The 20968-nt window shown below is 40.9% G+C and overlaps 1 protein-coding gene across 1 annotated transcript in view; it reads right to left on the minus strand.

Moving 5' to 3' along the window:
* LOC139398600 (neurofibromin-like) overlaps nt 1-19098 on the minus strand; it is a gene marked incomplete at both ends in the record, with an annotated part of 47455 nt that extends 28357 nt beyond the window's left edge. The window contains 7 exons of the mRNA XM_071144528.1: nt 7712-7822; nt 7943-8089; nt 8239-8385; nt 8738-8835; nt 8990-9148; nt 16348-16483; nt 18998-19098. Coding sequence (XP_071000629.1) covers nt 7712-7822; nt 7943-8089; nt 8239-8385; nt 8738-8835; nt 8990-9148; nt 16348-16483; nt 18998-19098 — 899 coding nt within the window. The remainder of the gene's footprint in view (nt 1-7711; nt 7823-7942; nt 8090-8238; nt 8386-8737; nt 8836-8989; nt 9149-16347; nt 16484-18997) is intronic.
* Between the last annotated feature and the right edge of the window lie 1870 nt (nt 19099-20968).

The raw sequence follows: 20968 nt of genomic DNA on the forward strand, positions 1-20968 counted from the left end.
GTTGTCAGTACTAGAGTCAAGTCTTTTGGAGAGGGCTAACCCTATGTACGTATGACCCAGAATGTAAAAGGGAGAAGTGTGTTATTGTTTTCATTTTAAAGAACAACTTTCAACTGTTACTGCCTAAATGTGTATCCTCTCTCATCTTCCAACCATTTGACCACCATCTACAGAGTGATGTTGTGCTGTATGGCTATATCTTTCAAACTTGTATACAAATAATATCTAGGCAAATGTATACACATACAGTGCATTTGGAAAGTATTCAGACCCCTTCCCTTTTTACACATTTTGTTACGTTTTAGCCTTATTATAAAAATGTATTAAATATCTTTTTTTCCTCATCAATCTACACAAAATACCCCATAATGACAAAGCAAAAACAGGTTTTTAGAAAAACAGAAATACCTTATTTACATAAGTTTTCAGACCCTTGGCTATGAGAATGGAAATTGAGCTCAGGTGCATCCTGTTTCCATTGATCGTCCTGGAGACTGGAATCTTACTGGGGTCAATTCAATTGATTGGACTATATAAGGTTGATCCAGATCAGTTGACAGTGCATGTCAGAAAAAAGAAAAAAAACATGAAGTCGAAGGAATTGTCAATAGAGCTCCGAGACAGGATTGTGTCGAGGCACAGATCTGGAGATGGGTACCCAAACATTTCTGCAGCATTGAAGGTCCCCAAAAACACAGTGGCCTCCATCATTCTTAAATGGAAGAAATTTGGAATCACCAAGACTCTCTGAAGCACTCGACCAATCAGGCTTTTATGGTAGAGTGGCCAGACGGAAGCCACTCCTCAGTAAAAAAGGGACATGAAAGCCCTCTGGGAGTTTACCATAAAGCACCTAAGGGACTCTTAGACCATGAGAAACAAGGTTCTCTGGTCTGATGGAACTAAGATTGCGTCACGTCTGGAGGAAACCTGGCACCATCCCTACGGAACATGGTGGTGGCAGTATCATGCTGTGGGGATGTTTTTCAGCAGCAGGAGACGAGTCAGGATCGAGGGAAAGATGGAGCAAAGTAAAGAGAGATCCTTGATGAAAACCTGCTCCAGAGCACTCAGGACCTCAGACTGGGGGGGGGGGGGGGGGGTTCACCTTCCAACAGGACAACGAACCTAACCGTACAGTCAAGACAACGAAGGAGTGGCTTCGGGACAAGTCTCTAGATGTCCTCAAGTGGCCCAGCCAGAGCCCGGATTTGAACCAGATCAAACATGTCAGAGACCTGAAAACAGATGTGCAGCAACACTCCCCATCCAACCTGACAGAGCTTGAGAGGATCTGCAGAGAGGAATCGGGAAAAACTCCCCAAATACAGGTGTGCCAAGCTTGTACCGTCAAACCCAAGAAGACTCAAGGCTGTAATCGCTTCCAAAGGTGCTTCAACAAAGTACTGAGTAAAGGGTCTGAATACTTACGTAAATGTGAGATCCACACAAACCGGTTTTTGCTTGCCTTGTCATTATGGGGTAGTGTGTGTAGAATGATGAAACAATTTAATACATTTTAGAATAAGGCTGTAAACTAACTAACTAAATGTGGAAAAAGTAAAAGGGGTCTGAATACATCTCGAATGCATTGTACATGACTAATAATACTCTATCGGTGCGGAAACATGAATGCTCTACTCTATGTAGTCTATACTGCTTGTCCGTTCTGATGACAGATGCTGCGTTTTCTGGTTACTATGATATAAAGAAAAGGAAAACATTTAGAACGCATTTAATGTACGTGTTGTTTGAAAGAGTCAGTGTATGACGTGAGAAATCATCTTTAAACCTTGGCATCAGCTTGGTTTGGGGGTTATCTTAGAGGGCCTGCAAGTTCTTAAAGTGGAATTGACAGATAATCTACTTTGCAGATATGAAACAGACAATCATAATGCCATTCAAAAATATACAATTCTTATTTTATGCAACAAAACCAACTTTATAACTAGTTTTGAAAATAGGTTCTATTTGACTCAATTCCATGACGTTGAGTAAGGCTTTGTTGGTAGAATAGACGGATGCAGTTCAATGCATGATTAATACAGCTAATTCTCTAATACATTTCTTGGTAGTCCAACAAATATTGCTATCAAGTTGTAAATCACACCTGGCCTGGTACATTGTTTGCTGCCTCCAGCCCAGCGGGATGCACCGTTTCAGTTTCAATAACTCAATATTTTAGACAAATGTACAGACGATTGTAACTAAGGCTGGGAACAGCTAGAGATGCAGGTGTCATTTGGATAGCTTGCAAGAAATGTGAATCACTTTGCTAGCTAGCTATGCTAAACTTGAACAACTGTTTTCCACAGTTAGCATATATCCTAGTTGTCAATCAAATGTATTTGGCATCGATCATGAAGATCAAATGGGAGGGCAGGCAGGCAAGTTCCCAAGGGTTGGGAAAGCATGCATTGGCAGGTAATCTGCAGAAGGACGAGCAGGCTACTATTCCCCATTGCTTATCAGTGCAAATTTGACGGCCAACTACTAAACAAGTTGAAGGGTTTATCTACTTTTCCCTTGTTACATGTTTAGCTCATCTTGCTTTTGCTAACATTAGTTGTTGATCTTGTTGATGTGCATAGGCAACTGAGGGAGATCAGGCCTACCTGTTGTTTGATCAATAGGACTCTAAAGTTTCCAAATGTAAGAGGACTCCCGTGGAACACAATATATACAAAATTATGTGGACACCCCTTGAAATTAGTGGATTCGGCTATTTCAGCCACACCCATTTCTGACAGGTGTATAAAACTGAGCCGACAGCCATGCAATCTCCATAGACAAACATTGGAAGTAGAATGGCCTTACTGAAGAGCTCAAACGTTCAACCTGGTTTTGTCACAGGAGGCCAGTTCATCAAATTTCTGCCTTGCTAGAGCTGCTCCGGTCATCTGCAAGTGATGTTATTGTGAAGAGGAAATGTCAAGGAGCAACAACATCTCAGTCGCGAAGTGGTAGGTCACACAAGCTCACAGAACAGGACTGCCGAGCTCTGAAGCGTGAAGCCCGTAAAAATTCTCTGGCCTTGATTGCAACACTCACTACCGAGTTCCAAACTGCCTGTGGAAGCAACGTCAGCACAAGAACTGTTCATCAGGAGCTTCATGAAATGGGTTTCCATGGCCAAGCAGCCACACACAAGCCTAAGATCAAAATGCACAATGCCAAGTGTCGGCTGGAATGGTGTAAAGCTCGCCGCCATTGGACTCTGAAGCAATGAAAACGCAGTCTCTGGAGTGATGTATCAGGCTTCACCATCTAGCAGTCCGACTGATGAATCTGGGTTTGGCGGATGCCAGGAGAACGCTACCTGCCGCAATGCATAGTGCCAACTGTACAGTTTGGTGTAGGAGGAATAATGGTCTGGGGCTATTTTTCATGGTTCGGGCTTGGCCCCTTACGATTCGATCACACCGACAGCATCATTGCAATTTTTGGTAAACCAGAAGTACATTCACTTCCAGTAGAACGCTGCGTGTGCCTTGCAGCATTGTGTTGCAGAGGCAGTTGCAGGGCGTTCTGTGTGGTGCATACGTTGGATTTATCGAACGCATGCGTCAAACTGTATGCATATACGGCTTGACAGAAATGGTAGCAGAAGGTGAATGTGGAACATTTGTAGCACACATATCCAGATAATCTGCATACTATTTTGCGCAATGACACTATCGGTGTGATCAGGGCATTAGTTCCAGTGAAGACAAATCTTAACGCTACAGCATATAATGCCATTCTAGACAATTCTGTACTACCAAATTTGTTGCAAAGGTTTGGTGAAGGCCTTTTACTGTTTCAGCATTACAATGCCCCTGCGCAAAAAGTGAGGTCCATATAAACTCAGCAAAAAAAGAAACGTCCTCTGACCGTCAATTGCGTTTATTTTCAGCAAACTTAACATGTGTAAATATTTGTATGAACATAATTCAACAACTGAGACGTAAACTGAACAAGTTCCACAGAAGTTCCACAGCCACCAGCTGCATTAACCTCTCTGGGATATGTGGGACGGTTGCGTCCCACCCTCGCCAACACCCAGTGAAAGTGCAGGGCGCCAAATTCAAAACAAAAATCTCATAATTTAAATTCCTCAAGCATTCAAGTATTTTACACAATTTTAAAGATAAAATTCTCATTAATCCAGCCACAGTGTCTGATTTCAAAAAGGCTTTACAGCGAAAGCACCACAAACGATTATGTTAGGTCATCACCAACTCACAGAAAAACACAGCCATTTTTCCAGCCAAAGAGATGAGTCACAAAAAGCACAAATAGAGATACAATTAATCACAAACCTTTGAGGATCGTCATCAGATTACACTCATAGGACTTCATGTTACACAATACATGTATGTTTTGTTCGATAAAGTGCATATTGATATCAAAAAATCTAAAATTTTATATTAGCGCGTTACGTTCAGTAGGTCTAAAACATGAAGTGATTTTGCAGAGAGCCACATCAATTTACAGAAATACTCATCATAAATGTTAATGAAAATACAAGTGTTATACATGGAATTAGAGATATACTTCTCCTTAACCTCCCTGCGCACGGAACCCGCTAGCGGGCTGAAATTCCACAACATACGGTGATCGCTACATAAATAGTCATATTAAACATTCATGAAAATACAAGTGTTTCACATGTATCGAAAGCCTAGAATCTTGCTAATCCAACTGCGTTGTCAGATTCAAAAAAGGATTTACTGCGAAAGAATACGATGTGATTATCTGAGCATAGAGCTCCATAAAAAACAACTATTTCAACCAGCACAGGCGCAACAACATCACAAACTGCAATAAAATAAATTGTTTACCTTTGACGATATTCGTCTGTTTGCAATTCCAATGCTCATTGTTACACAATTAATGATATTTTGTTTGATAAAATCTGTTTTTATAGCCTAACACGAAACATTTTGTGAACCGCTTGTGTAGTGAATTCCGTCTCATTCCATTTAAGACGACACATTCCAGGTAAATAACCCACACAGAACGTGACTTTTCCAGTCATGTTTGGTTTCACTGCAATCAACTGGTTTGTTTGTAACACAATCAAACCTGATGGGTCATTTCACGGGACGTATTGACAGAAAGAAACCGATTTGAAGACAACAAGTAATGACATCATTGTGCACCAATGATTTGCCCGCTGTTTCGTTGATTGACTGTCTTTTAACCCAATGACCACTGATCGTCTTGAAATCTAGCTGGGTAGATAGCCAATGAGCTGAGGTAAACGGCAATATGTAAATGGTTATGTGCTGGAAGACCAACCCATGTAGTAAGCTCCAGCGTAAAGAGAGTCATGCGCTATTGAATTTTCATACCGGAAGGAGAAACACATATTGCGCATTGCATTGTTTTGTGAACGCGCAGATCAAGTCTAGATATACAGATGAACACACAACTTTAGAATAAATTGATTGGGAAGGTGAGACAGAGATTGTTGGAGGACGCTTCATTTAGCGATTGTGGAGGAATATTTTTTGAAAGGGAGAGGACATCGTTTTGGACTGGTAAGTTCTTATCATGCTAATGCCCTTGTTTGAAATTAATAATATAAAATATTATTTGTGATTTTTATTTTAGAAGCAATATATAAACATTTAATGTCATGAAATGTGAGATGCGTGTCTGCCACCCCAACCCACATGAAATCACATCAATGGCCAAAGTGAAATGGAGACAGTAGATACAGCTGGTCTGTTGTAATATAATAAAGACAGTAGATCTAGCTGGTCTGTCATAATATAATACGGACAGTAGATCTAGCTGAAATGTCATAATATAAAAGAGACAGTAGATCTAGCAGGTAATAATAATATAATAATATATTCAACCTTCAACTCTCTATATATATCTGTTTATTATACCTGTTGATACAGGGCTCATATGTGAAACTATTCTAACTGAACATTTTCTTTCACAGTGACACTGACTCCGAATGGGAGTCTTATCCGGTGTCCTGTGTGAATTTAAGTATGCGCTCTCCAATTCTCTCTTTCTCTCTCTCGGAGGACCTGAGCCCTAGGACCATGCGTCAGGACTACCTGGCATGATGACACCTTGCTGTCCCCAGTCTACCTGGCCTTGCCGCTGTTCCAGTTTCAATTGTTCTGCCTGCGGCTATGGAACCCTAAAAACTGTTCATTTTTACTCTTGAGGTGCTGTCCTGTTGCACCCTCTACAACCACGGTGATCTCCACCCGGCACAGCCAGAAGAGGACTGGCCACCCCTCATAGCCTGGTTCATAGCCCCTCATAGAGGACTGAGGGTCTTCCAAATATTGAAAGTGTGTAAATAGTTATCCATGTTATTTTGTAAATGTGTATATATATATATATATATATATTTTTTTTTCAATCAATAATTATTTTTTTTCCAATTTTAATTATTATTATTTTTTTAATTTTTAAATGTATTTTTCTCAATTTTTTGGGGTGTTAGAATACCATTTTGGTATTTTGTTTATAGTTATTTGTTTCGAAATGTATACCTTCACCAATTTGGCCACTTGGGTAGATTTGGGCTACTTGTGTGGGACACCTGGGTGACTTCATGATAAATGTCATGTAGCACACTCCTTTTGGAAGTGATCATTCTGAAACTGTTGTAGTACTGTTGCCCTCTTATATTTTTCACTGAAATAGTCCCCATCATCCTATCTGAATGTTTGTTTTATCTTGTTCATTTTAAAGATGATACAAAAATAAAAAACATATGTTTTTTTCATTGTTTTATCTAAACCAGATCTATTGTGTGTTATTCTCCTACATTCAATTCACATTTATACAAACTTCAGAGTGTTTTCTTTCAAATGGTACCAAGAATATGCATATCCTTGGTTCTGTGCCTGAGCTACAGGCTGTTAGATTTGGGTATGTCTTCAGGCGGAAATTGCACAAAGTAGGGGGGGGGGGGGGGGCTGCAAGAGGTTATTAAGGCCTGATTGTTAGAGTGCTGCAGAGATGGTTGTTCTTCTGGAAGGTTCTCCCATCTCCACAGAGAAACTCTGGAGCTCTGTCCGAGGTACCATCGGGTTCTTGGTCACCTCCCTGACCAAAGCCCTTCTCCCACGATTGCTCAGTTTGGCCGGGCGGCCAGCTCTAGGAAGAGTCTTGGTGGTTCCAAACTTCTTCCATTTTATGAATGATGGATGCCACTGTGTTTTTGGGGACCTTCAATGCTGCAGAAATGTTTTGGTACCCTTCCCCAGATCTGTGCCTCGACACAATCCTGTCTCGAAGCTTTATGGACAATTCCTTCGACCTCATGGTTTGGTTTTTTCTCTGACATGCACTGTCAACTGTGGGACCTTATATAGACAGGTGTGGGCCTTTCCAAATCATGTCCAATCAAATGAATTTACCACAGGTGGACTGCAATCAAGTTGTAGAAACATCAAGGATAATCAATGGAAACAGGATGCACCGGAGGTCAATTTCGAGAATACTTACGTAAATAAAATATTAGTTTTTTATTTTTAATACATTTTCAAACATTTCTAAAAACCTATTTTTGCTGTGTCATTATGGGATATTGTGTGTCGATTGGTGAGGATGTTTTTATTTATTTAATCCATTTTAGAATAATGCTGTAACAATAAAATGTGGAAAAAGGGAAGAGGTCTGAATACTTTCCCAATGCACTGTATGTAGACAGCAACACTAACATACAGTACACTCCTTGGCCAGGTCTTACCTGCGAGCAATATAGTAGAAGACAGGGTTGCCATTCTTGGAGGTTCCAGCCTGGTAGAAGATGTTGAGGGTCTTCAGGGCTTTAAACTCGTCTTTTTCATGGACCTGGTGCCTAGAAATCAGGGACAAACGGACAATAGAATGCTTCTGAATCAACTCCACTCACCAACTGCTGGCATCCCGAGTGTCTTAGAACATTTTACAGACTAACTCTACACTAGGAGAGTGTTACCTGGTCATAAACTCCTCAAACTTGGAGCTGGTGAGGTTAAGGCTGGACCAGTGGGTGTCGGCAACAGGTTTGTGTTCGGGGGGCCCCAGATAGGCCAGAAGGGTGGCCATCTTGTCAAACGGCCGCCGGCCCACTGCCTTGTGGTCCCTATGGAATGGGAAGAGAGAGACCGCTGTCAGACTGAGGGCTATACTGGTAGTGCACATAACATGATGATTGGTGACTCATTGTGTGTGTGTGTGTGTGTGTGTGTGTGTGTGTGTGTGTGTGTGTGTGTGTGTGTGTGTGTTACTGACCTGTTGCTGGAGAGGTACTGTCCGATCCTCTCCTGGTTGTTCCACAGCAGCCTATGGAGGGCCAGAACGTTGCCATCACTGATGAAGGACAGGCTGTGGTTGACTGAGTCACTGGGAGGAGAGTCAGAAGCTATGTCCAAGAAGAACCTACAGGGCAATATAGAGGGATCACAGAGTGAATGTTAATTACAGAACTGGAAATCTATTACAAATATCTATAAAATATTAGAAAATGAGTCCAGGTACGTAATTCTCAGCTTCATAAGAGAAAGCCGAGACTCCGATAATTTCCTTCTTTTCAGGATACTGAGAGAGCAGTTTGTGATTTTTTGTCAGAAGTTTTGCTGGTATTAAAATTCTTCTGACTTACTATGTAAAAATCTACAGTTCAAGACGTCGTCACAAATCTGGTAACTGCGCCGTTGCTAACTAGCATAGCTGGTCCCATTGTTGCACAGAGTTATATAAGAATCCCGTTGTCATCTTCAACCTAACTTACCGCCTGGCTGCATCAAAGTTGCTTTTCACAAAGTCGTTAAAAGGCCTCATGTGCTCCTCTTTAGTAAACAACACGTGGTTGGCAATGCTCTGGAGGATCTGCGAACCAAACAGAGCGCAACTTAACTAAAATCAAAGGTAATAAATATAATATTTTTTACAATTATTTTATCAAACTATTTTGGTCAAAGCCACGACTGTCATTTTCACACAAGATGCTTATTTTTGGAAGATGGAATCTCCCAACCCATACCTTGGACATGAGCTTTAGTCCTCTCTCTATGCTGGGTGGGGGCTTCTCATCCAGGATGCCTGCCTCGTAGGGTGACACGATGGCAGGGTTGATGAAGCGCAGGAACATGGCACTGCCCACCGCCCCGATACTGTTCTGGGGGAAACGCTGGCTCACCACCTGAAGGAAAAGGTGGGCGGAAAAGGGGGAGGGAGGAGAGCAGGATGAGGAGTTGGAACAGAGTGGAGAGAAAACACGAAAGGAAATGAGAAAGTTTGATGCTTGTACGACATGACAGAGAAGATCTCACACCACCCTTCTCAAAGCCAGCCAGAGCACAAGCAAGAGAGAAAGAGTTAGAGAGAAAAGAGTGCAAGAGAGGGGGAGGGCGACAGAGGAAGAAGGAAAGAGCTAAGTACGGAAAAAAATGCCTCGTTATGGCGAGATCACAACTTATTTATCTCATGATCACTATAACAAAAGTTGTTAAAAATAAATAGACGTATTGATTTATCTATTTTTATTTAACCTTTAACTTGGCAATTCAGTTAAGAACCAATTCTTATTTACAATGACAACCTAGGAACAGTGATCAGGGGCAGAACGACAGATTTTTACCGTGTCAGCTTTGGGATTCGATCTAGCAACCTTTCGGTGACTGGCCCAACACTCTAACCACTATTGGCTGTGTGGCTGAGGCGGCAAAGCCCTCAGTGGAACAGTGCACAAGTTTTTATTGATTGCTACACTAAGCAATAATAAAACTCATGCTAACATCATGCTTTCATTTGTGTTTGGAGATCATTATCAGTGTGTTAGTTAGAATGTTAGCAAGCTAAATGTCCCTTACCTTAAGCTATGAGCTTGTGAGGAAGCTAAGCCCGGGTGGGGCATTTAAGCCCTCAACGATGTCTTACAGGATGCTCTAAATGTCCCTTACCTCCCTTACAATGCTGCTAACTTGCCTAGTCTTGTGAGCTAGCGAGTTAGCTCGGTAGTCTTGTTAGCTAGATTGTTTTTAGCTGGCATAACTGAAGTGTATGACATGCATAAGGAACACTTCACGTAAATATTATCCATTTAAACATTTACTGAGTGGGTGAGCTCCATTCCGAACAGGCTGATCAGATTTATTTTCAGCCTCAGAGCTTGATCTGATTCAACAGCAGCATCAGAGGCTGATAAATCAGGATTGTGCCTCGTAGGCTGTTTCATAGGTAAAGATCCTTGCAGGCAGATTAGCAGTCAGGCTGCTGCCTTGTAGGCTGTCTGCAAGGAGTCCACTGTGAATTTCAATATTATGCACAAAACATGAAGTGTCCCTTATAATTATACAAGTGTCAGTTATGCAAGCTAACAACCAACATGGGTAATAAGCTAGCTAACAAGACTACATAGCTAATTAGCATGCAATTGGCTGTGGTCTTGGGGAAGCATGCAGCCTGGAGACAGTGCTGCCTGTCAGGCATCATTGAAGTCTTACAAGCCCCATGAAGGCATTGCGATCAACACAGCCACAAGGCTCCTTAATGAGGTGGATGTGCATCTGAACAAAAATGAATGGGATGATGAATGGTACTTTTGATTATCTCTTAACCACATTCATATAGGGGGCGCTCTTTTAATTTTTGGATGAAAAACGTTCCCGTTTTAAACAAGATATTTTGTAACGAAAAGATGCTCGACTATGCATATAATTGACAGCTTTGGAAAGAAAACACTCTGACGTTTCCAAAACTGCAAAGATATTGTCTGTGAGTCCACAGAACTGATGTTACAGAAAAAACCCAGATAAAAATCCAATCAGGAAGTGCCGCATTTTTTGAAACCGCCTCATGGCAAAGACTCCTTATATGGCTGTGGAGGAGCTAGGAGTCAGCTTACGTTTTCCATGTTTTCCCCAAGGTGTCTGCAGCATTATGACGTATTTGTAGGCATATCATTGGAAGATTGACCATAAGAGACTACATCTGCTTGGTGTCCTGCGTCGCAATTATTGCGTAATCTCCAGCTGCAGTATTTTTCCGTTTGCTTTTGATGAGAAGCCAGCTGCCACGAATGATAGATTATCGAATAGATATGTGAAAAACACCTTGAGGATTGATTCTAAACGTTTGCCATGTTTCTGTAGACATTATGGAGCTAATTTGGAAAAACGTTTGCCGTTGTAAGTGACTGCATTTTCCGGTATTTTTCTTAGCCAAACGTGATGAACAAAACTGAGCTATTTCGTCTACACAAATAATCTTTTTGGAAAAAATTAACATTTGCTATCTAACTAAGAGTCTCATCATTGAAAACATACGAAGTTCTTCAAAGGTAAATTATTTTATTTGAATGCTTTTCTTGTTTTTGTGAAAATGTTGCCTGCTGAATGCTAGGCTTAATGCAATGCTAGGCTATCAATACTCTTACACAAATGCTTGTGTAGCTTTGGTTGAAAAGCATATTTTGAAAATCTGAGATGACAATGTTGTTAACAAAAGGCTAAGCTTGTGTTTCAATATATTTATTTCATTTGCGATTTTCATGAATAGGAAACGTTGCGTTATGGTAATGAGCTTGAGGCTATGATTACGCTCCCAGATACGGGATTGCTCGTCGCTAGAGCTTAATCTCGACAAAACATATTTTTTTTTTACCTTTATTTAACCAGCCAAGTCAGTTAAGAACAAATTCTTATTTTCAATGGCAGCCTAGGAACAGTGGGTTAACTGCCTGTTCAGGGGCAGAACGACAGATTTGTACCTCGTCAGCTCTGGGATTTGAACTTGCAACCTTTCGGTGACTAGTCCAACGCTCTAACCACTAGGCTACCCTACCACATGTAGTGATCAAGAGATAAGTTGTGATCTCGAACATAAGATAATTATTAGTTGTATTCCTATGTCTTCCTCTCTGGACTTGCGTAGCTAAGAGAGGACATTTTAAAATAAAGCTTTGATGGAAATTAAGCCTTTGAAAAATAAATGCCAGCAAGAGTGGACAAGCTTGATTTTAAAGTGGAACTGACTACATTTTATCAACATAAAATCTTATTAAAATGTGTTCATTTACACCCCCAGGATGAATGACAATACTTATTTTACATTTTCTGACAAGTGAGCACTTAGAAATGGTAATTTTCACGTTTTCATACAATGTTTGGGAATAACGTATAGTAGCGTACATGAAAATTATATAGCAATATAGAGTGGGAAAGCAGCCATGTGTTTGGAAAATTAATAGACACTGCAGTAAATAAAACCTAATATAAACATCGGTCTTGTCCAGGACCGGCGTCTAGGCAGACCGGTGCGCCATAGCCAATCAGAGCTACAGTAGGTCTATATGAAAAGAAGCCATTTTCCACAGAAGCCTGCCAACATTCACTTTGAACTGGACTGGGTGTTTACAGGCAGTAGCAACAGCGCAACTATAGAACGTTATTCGCCAAATGCCACAAAATACACCTGAATGGATTTCTGCAAATAAGTAAATACCATGGGCATCTTCTTACATTTGGGAACTTAGTTATACTAAGCAAACAACCATGAAAAGGCTTGCCCTCAGTTGCCTATGCACATAAACAACAAGATCGTCAATTTACGCTAGCCAGAGCGAGATGAGCTCAAATCTGAAGAGGGAACATTAGATAAATCCTCTCAAACTTGCTAATTGGCTGTCAAAATCGCACTGATAAACGATTGGGAATAGTAGCCTGTTCATCCTTCTGCAGCTTGCCTGCCAGTGCATTCTTGACCCAACCTACATTTTGACAACTGAATGGGAACCACACGCACTACCCTCTGTAGTGCCTTACGGTCAGAAGCCGAGCAGTTGCTATACCAGGCGGTGATGCAACCGGTCAGGATTACAGCTGTAGAACTTTGAGGATCTGGGTATCATTGCCAAATCTCTTCAGTCTCCTGAGGGGGAAAAGGTTTTGTCGTGCCCTCTTCACGACGGTCTTGGTGTGTTTGGACCATGACAGATCATTGGTGACAGATCATTGGTGATGTGGACACCAAGGAACTTGAAACTCGACTGGCTCCACTTCAGCCGGGTCGTTGTTTGTGGGGGCCTATTCGGCCCTCCTTTTCCTGTAGTCCGCGATCAGCTCCTTTGTCTTGCTCACATTGGGGGGGGGGGGGGGGGGGGGGGGGGGGTTGTTGTCCTGGCACCACATGGCCAGGTCTCTGACCTCCTCCCGATAGGCTCTCTCTTCGTTGTAGGTGATCAGGCTGTTGTGTCGTCAGCAAACGTAATGGTGTTGGAGTTGTGCTTGGCCACGCAGTTGTGGGTGAATGGAATACAGGAGGGGACTAAGCACGCACCCCTGCTAACTGTGGATAACAGTCGTTCATTTTCAGCATAGCTAGCAAAGCAATTCACATTTTTTGAAAATTAACTAAAAATGGCACCTGCATCTCTAGCTGTAGCCATCGAAAAACGATGAGTGGTAAAAGTCGGTCGCTCACCCCACTCTTCCAATGACATGACATCCTCCCAAGCAGCTAGCTAGCTAACGCTATGCTCTGTGTTTTAAGCTAAATAAATAGCTACATACATAAATAGGTATGCTAGCCCAGGGTGTCAAACTCAAATCAGCGCACGGCCATATTGACAAAACAACAAATTTGCGGGCCAGACATATCCTTTTTGCTTATACAAAAAACGACCCAAACTGGCCATTGTTTTCTCATAAAAAAATGTGTCCCTTTATAAATATCCACGTATGTACAGAGGATACTGTATATAGCATTTGAACATATCAAAACAAAGATATAAATCATATTTGTCCAACCTTCGCTGCTATGCTTGTAGATGTGCATAATATGCTGTGGAGTGTCTGTACACTTCCCCTCGGCTGAGCGCTGTAACCGGGGCACACGAAAGCAGCGCAATTGAAGTTAAATTCAATTGAAGTTAAATTGACTGATGCGAGACTCAGGCTATAATTTCATAAAGTAGATGACTCAAAAGTTTAATCATTTATACTCGCTTGTGTGTCCTATTGAGTTTGACACGTGCGCTAGCCTATTGGCCCCGTTATGGCAGACTTCTGATCATCGCCGTTGCTAGTTTGATTGTGTTGACATTCTCAGGCTTCGTTACAGTCGTCCATTTTTGTTCAAAATATTGAGTCATTGAAACATCTCGAATGGGTGGAGGCAGCAAACAATGTACCCGGCCAGATGTGATTTCCAACCTGATAGCAATATTTTTTGGACTACCAAGAAATGTATTGGTAATTTATATTAAATCCTGCAAAGAACTGCTTCCATCTATTCTGCCAACAATGCGTAAATCATGGACTTTTGAGTTAAATATAACCTATTTTTAACAGCTCTTATAAAGTTGGTTTTGGAACATAAATTGGGATTTTGATATTTTTGACTGATATGATTGCACTTTAAAGCGCGACAGAAAAAAGGGGTTAAAAATGACATTGAATTTCACCAGCCAGAAAACAACAGCGAATACATGGAGATATGACTCCCAGAGCAAAGCAGAAAAATGTCTCACAGGTGATCAGCCAGACACACAGTGTTTTACAGAGCAATAAATTATAACCATAGTCCACAAGACAGACACCAACATGCATGTCCACAAGACAGACACCAACATGCATGTACACAAGACAGACACCAACATGCATGTACACAAGACAGACACCAACATGCATGTACACAAGACAGACACCAACATGCATGTACACAAGACAGACAATCCTCACTTCACCTAGGCCTTTAGATTCAAATATTTGGTGCAAGTGCAATAAACCAATTTCAAATAGGCCCTATACAGTATATGGCCCAAATACAACAGACATAAAACCACCGCAATCACTAAGCAAGATGACTGTGTCATTGTAAATAAGAATTTGTTCTAAACCGGCTTGCCTAGTTAAATAAAAAGATTAACAAATGTAAAGAAAGAAATAAAAACACACACAATACTTTACTACGTAACATTCCACTGTATATGCACTGCAGCAACACAGAAAGAAGTGCACCATAGAAAACTGTCCCCCTGGTGATGTGTTTATGTCAACTGCAGCCAAATTCAGCCTCTAGAAACATTCTGAGAAACACTGTTCCACCCATTCCAATCCCAAAACCCATCTGGAGGAGAGAAAGAGAGGAACGCACGTGTCAAACTCATTTCACAGAGGGCCGAGTGTGTTGGTTTTCACTCCTCCCTTGTACTTGATTGACTAATTAAGATCAGTAATTAGTAAATAACTACCCTCACCTGGTTGTCTAGGTCTTAACTGAAAGGAAAAACCAAAAAGCCGCAGACACCAGGCCCTCCAGAGAATAAGTTTGACACCCCTGCTGTAACCGAATGCACTGGTTTCTTGGAGTTAATAGAAAATGGAAGCAAGTAAGTTGGCGCTACTATTTGTAGAATGTCTTTATTTTTTATTTTTTAATAAAAGGCAAAGTTATTTTTGTTTTTGAAAAGAAAAGGGGCTGAGGAAAAAGTTCTCTGAACTTACTGCTTCTTTGTTTAACTTTCTGTCTTTAACTGTGGCTTTAGTCAGTAGAGAGTGGCAAGTAGCCAACAGAACAGAGTAGAGCACAAACAGGTCACAGCACCACACACACAAGAGCATCCGCCGGCACAGCCCAACTACTGACCAGCATTGTGTGCGCGTGCTGATGTTTTTTTACAGGCAGATTTTCGCACAATGGTAGTAGTATAGGATTGTATCGAGCGAAGGGAGATCGATATGCGTCAGGTTCATGTTCTGTGCTATTTTGGTGTTGTGTCCAACAAAATAACATTAGTGGTTCCAAAGCACCCCGCCCCGCGTTCATCTCATTGAGATATCGAAACATTTGATGTGTTGCTTTAAGTCAGTATAGAGAGAAAGTCCGTTTTTGTGGAAGCAGAGGGGAGCGGTCTCGGCTCATCAGACATGCAGATGGAAACAGGAAATAGGCGAGTGGAGTGTGTGTCCATACAGAGGTGTTCTTTCATGGAAAAGTTAGGCTTAATGGAAACAGTGTGTGTGTAAACAGTTTGACAGTAGGGACACTAGCTGCTTTGTGGTGTCTTGATGTTGCTGTAGTCAGTTAATTCATCTGCATATGTTCCCCCTTTTCCAACCACCACCATTGAAGGGACAGTCCTTAATCTGTTCTGTCACAGTACATGAAGGGCGAACACATAGAAGAGGGCAGAGGACGTATAGCAGCAACGTTAGTGAAAAGTCAGAGAAAAGTAAGAAGGTTGTGCCTGTGTGTATTAGAGAGAGTGAGAGATGTGACCTAGTGCCATTATTAGCACAGTATGGAAGAAAGCCAGTGGCATGTAAGGGTGTAGGCGACAGTAACACACTCCACCCACCCAGAGAGCAGCGTGAGGCCAGAGGTGGGGAATGAACCTACTTGGTAGAGACAGTGACACACACTGCGTAGCTGTGGCGGGAACTCGCTGGAGGAGTTGATAATGGCCAGGAAGAACCGGTCTGTGATCTGAAGAAGGTTCCGCTGGTTCTCGTCAAGGTTCTCTGACTGTTCTAGTCTACAAAGAGGGAGGGAGGGTGGAGACGGGGAAGAGAGAGAGGAAGGGGAAAGTCCGACAACTGTCATTCACGATTGAAATAAAGTCAATCATTATGGTAAGAGATTTTAACAAAGTGTTAAGTACCTCAATGGACCGTAAAGGTAATCACTCTACAAACTATCACCACCATGCCCTTAAAGAAATCACAAATATTATGGACACATTAGAAATAGTGGCTATTTGGAGACTAAAAAACCCTGACCTAGTGAGATATACATGGAGGAGACTTGATCAAGCTAGTCGTCTTGACTACTTTGTATCTTTCTCTCGTGCATCAAAAGTTTTAAGTTTTAAATAGGAGACAGAATGCGATCGGATCATCTAATTGGCGTTCACAGAACTCTTATAGATTTTCCACGTAGACGGGATATTGGAAACTTAATCAAAGTTTACTGGAGGACAACTATTTTTAACTGAGAGAAAATCATTTATAACTGAATTTTCCCCTTAAATCCCCTTATTGTTTCAGATACCTTTAAAATGTACCTTCAGAGGTCATTCAATTCATTATTCATCAATAATGAAAAAGCAGTTTCTGGCTAGAGTCAAGACTAACAAGGGTATTCAATGAACTAACAGTACAGTTTTTTTTTTTTTTTGCAGAAACTCGTTACTGAAGACGGGAGTCATCTATGATTCTCCAAATAATATTTCAAAAGAGGAAGCTAATTATTTTAGGCAGACGTTCTCTTTTTCGTCTCATCTTCTCCCACTGAATGAAGATTACGGTAAGGAATTCTTTACAAATAATATAAAAAATAGAAAATTAACAAAATCAGATCAGTCCGAAGGCCAAATTACAGAGGAAGAACTTTGAGGCTTTTAAATCCTTTCAGTCTGGAAAAACCCCAGGGCTTGATAGCATACCGGTAGAGGTATGTCGAACCGTTTTTGAGATACAAAAAGCGCCATTGTTAGATTGTTTTAACTACTCCTATAGAAATGGTAGTATGTCAGGTACTCAGCAGGAAGGTCTGATTTCTATATTATTAAAACAAGTCCCAGATGGCAAATATAAAGACCCAGTATATCTAAAAAACTGGAGGCCCCTTGCACTTAAATGTTGTGATGCAAAAATACTAGCGAAATGCAATTAAATTTCGACAATTCTCCTATAAAATGGGTAAAAGAAATGTATAGCAACCCCAGGTGTAAAATAGTAAATAACGGCTACTTCTCAGAGAGTTTTGAATTGTCAAGAGGAGTTAAACAAGGGAGTCCGCTGTCAACATATCTATTCGTTATGGCCATCGAAATGCTAGCTATTAAAATCAGATCCAATAACAACAGAGGATTAGAAATCCAAGGCTTAAAAACAAAGGTGTCCATGTATGGCGATGACTCAAGTTTTATATCAAGTCCGCGAGCTAGATCCCTGCAATGTCTCATTGAAGATCTAGATAACTTTTCTGGACTAAAACCTAATTATGATAAATGTACAATATTACGTATTGGATCTTTAAAAATACAACTCTTACATTACCCTGCAGTTTACCTCTAAAATGGGCTGACAGTGAAGTAGACATATTTCGTATTCGTATCACAAAATATATAAATTAGCTCTCCGCAATGAATTTCTATAGAAAAAAATAGACAAGATCCTGCAACCATGGAGAGGTAAATAACTGTCTATTTATGAAGAAAAAAAAAACTGTCCAACTCCTTAGACATATCTCAGTTTACTCACTTATGGCGCTGCCTACTCCTGACGATTTGTTTTTTAAATCAGATGAGCAATTTTTTTTTTGCTATATCTGGGACACTAACTAGACAAAAACAAAAGTGCCCATCTACAGTGGGGCAAAAAAGTATTTAGTCAGCCACCAATTGTGCAAGTTCTCCCACTTAAATTACAGCCCCCCCCCCCCCCCCCCCCATCATTTTATCATGGGTACACTTCAACTATGACAGACAAAATGAGAGAAAAAAATCCTGAAAATCACATTGTAGGTTTTTAATGAATTTATTTGCAAATTATGGTGTAAAAATAAGTATTGTCACCTACAAACAAGCAAGATTTCTGGCTCTCACAGACCTGTAACAACTTCTTTAAGAGGCTCCTCTGTCCTCCACTCGTTACCTGTAATAGCACCTGTTTGAACTTGTTATAAGTATAAAAGACACCTGTCCACAACCTCAAACAGTCACACTCCAAACTCCACTATGGCCAAGACCAAAGAGCTGTCAAAGGACACCAGAAACAAAATTGTAGACCTGCACGAGGCTGAGAAGACTGAATCTGCAATAGGTAAGCAGCTTGGTTTGAAGAAATCAACTGTGGGAGCAATTATTAGGAAATGGAAGACATACAAGACCACTGATAATCTCCCTCAATCTGGGGCTCCACGCAAGATCTCACCCCGTGGGGTCAAAATGATCACAAAAATCCCAGAACCACACGGGGGGACCTAGTGAATGACCTGCAGAGAGCTGGGACCAAAGTAACAAAGCCTACCATCAGTAACACACTACGCCACTAGGGACTCAAATCCTGCAGTGCGAGACGTGGCCCTCTGCTTAAGCCAGTACATGTCCAGGCCCGTCTGAAGTTTGCTAGAGAGCATTTGGATGATCTAGAAGAAGAGTGGGAGAACGTCATATGGTCAGATGAAACCAAAATAAAACTTTTTGGTAAAAACGCAACTCGTCGTGTTTGGAGGACAAAGAATGCTGAGTTGCATCCAAAGAACACCATACCTACTGCGAAGCATGTGGGTGGAAACATCATGCTTTGGGGCTGTTTTTCTGCAAAGGGACCAGGACGACTGATCTGTGTAAAGGAAAGAATGAATGGGGCCATGTATCGTGAGATTTTGAGTGAAAACCTCCTTCCATCAGCAAGTGCATTGAAGATGAAACGTGGCTGGGTCTTTCAGCATGACAATGATCCCAAACACACCGCCCGGGCAACGAAGGAGTGGCTTCGTAAGAAGCATTTCAAGGTCCTGGAGTGGCCTAGCCAGTCTCCAGATCTCAACCCCCATAGAAAATCTTTGCAGGGAGTTGAAAGTCTGTGTTGCCCAGCAACAGCCCCAAAACATCACTGCTCTAGAGGAGATCTGCATGGAGGAATGGGCCAAAATACCAGCAACAGTGTGTGAAAACCTTGTCAAACGTTTTCTGTAAGTCTTCACCTCTGTCATTGCCAACAAAGGGTATATAACAAAGTATTGAGATAAACTTTTGTTATTGTCCAAATACTTATTTTCCACCATAATTTGCAAATAAATTCATAAAAAATCCTACAATGTGTTTTACTGGATTTTTTCTCATTTTGTCTGTCATAGTTGAAGTGTACCTATGATGAAAATTACAGGCCTCTCATCTTTTTAAGTGGGAGAACTTGCACAATTGGTGGCTGACTAAATACTTTTTTGCCCCACTGTATATAATGAATATGAATTGGGTGGGTTGAGATTATTAAATATAGTTGAAGTCGGAAGTTTATATACACTTAGGTTGGAGTCATTGAAACTCGTTTTTCAACCACTACACAAATTTCTTGTAAACAAACTATAGTTTTGACATATACGGTGTTCATGACAAGTAATTTTTCCAACAATTGTTTACAGACAAGATTATTTCACTTATAATTCACTGTATCACATTTCCAGTGGGTCAGAAGTTTACATACGCTAAGTTGACTGTGCCTTTAACCGCGAACGGTATGACAACTGCCAGTGAAAGCGCAGGGCGCCAAATTCAAAACAACATAAATCCCATAATTAAAATTCCTCAAACATACAATTATTTTACACCATTTTAAGAGATACACTTCTTGTTAATCCCACCAGTGTCCGATTTCAAAAAGGCTTTACAGCAAAAACAAAACAAACGGTTATGTTAGGTCAGAGCCAAGTCACAGAAAAACAGCCATCTTACCAGCCAAAGAGAGGAATCACAAAAAGCACAAATAGAGATACAATTAATCACTAACCTTTGATGATCTTCATCAGATGACACTCATAGGACTTCATGTTACACAATGCATGTATGTTTTGTTCGATAAAGTTCATATTTCTATCCAAAAATCTCAGTTTACATTGGCTCGTTACGTTCACTAGTTCCAAAACATCCGGTGATTTTGCAGAGAGCCACATCAATTTACAGAAATGCTACTAATTAACATTGATAAAAGATACAACTGTTATGCACGGAATTATAGATACATTTCTCCTTAAATGCAACCGCTGTGTCAGATTTCAAAAAAACTTTACGGAAAAAGCACACCATGCTATAATCTGAGTACGGCGCTCAGAGACCAAAACAACCCAAACAGATATACGCCATGTTGTGTAGTCAACAGAAGTCAGAAATAGCATTATAAATATTCACTTAACTTTGATGATCTTCATCAGAATGCACTCCCAGGAATCCCAGTTCCACAATAAATGTTTGTTTGTTCGATAATGTCCATCATTTATGTCCAAATACCTCCTTTTT

The sequence above is a fragment of the Oncorhynchus clarkii genome, unplaced genomic scaffold (assembly GCF_045791955.1).
Source record: "Oncorhynchus clarkii lewisi isolate Uvic-CL-2024 unplaced genomic scaffold, UVic_Ocla_1.0 unplaced_contig_13670_pilon_pilon, whole genome shotgun sequence".
NCBI classification, from domain to species: Eukaryota; Metazoa; Chordata; class Actinopteri; order Salmoniformes; family Salmonidae; genus Oncorhynchus; species Oncorhynchus clarkii.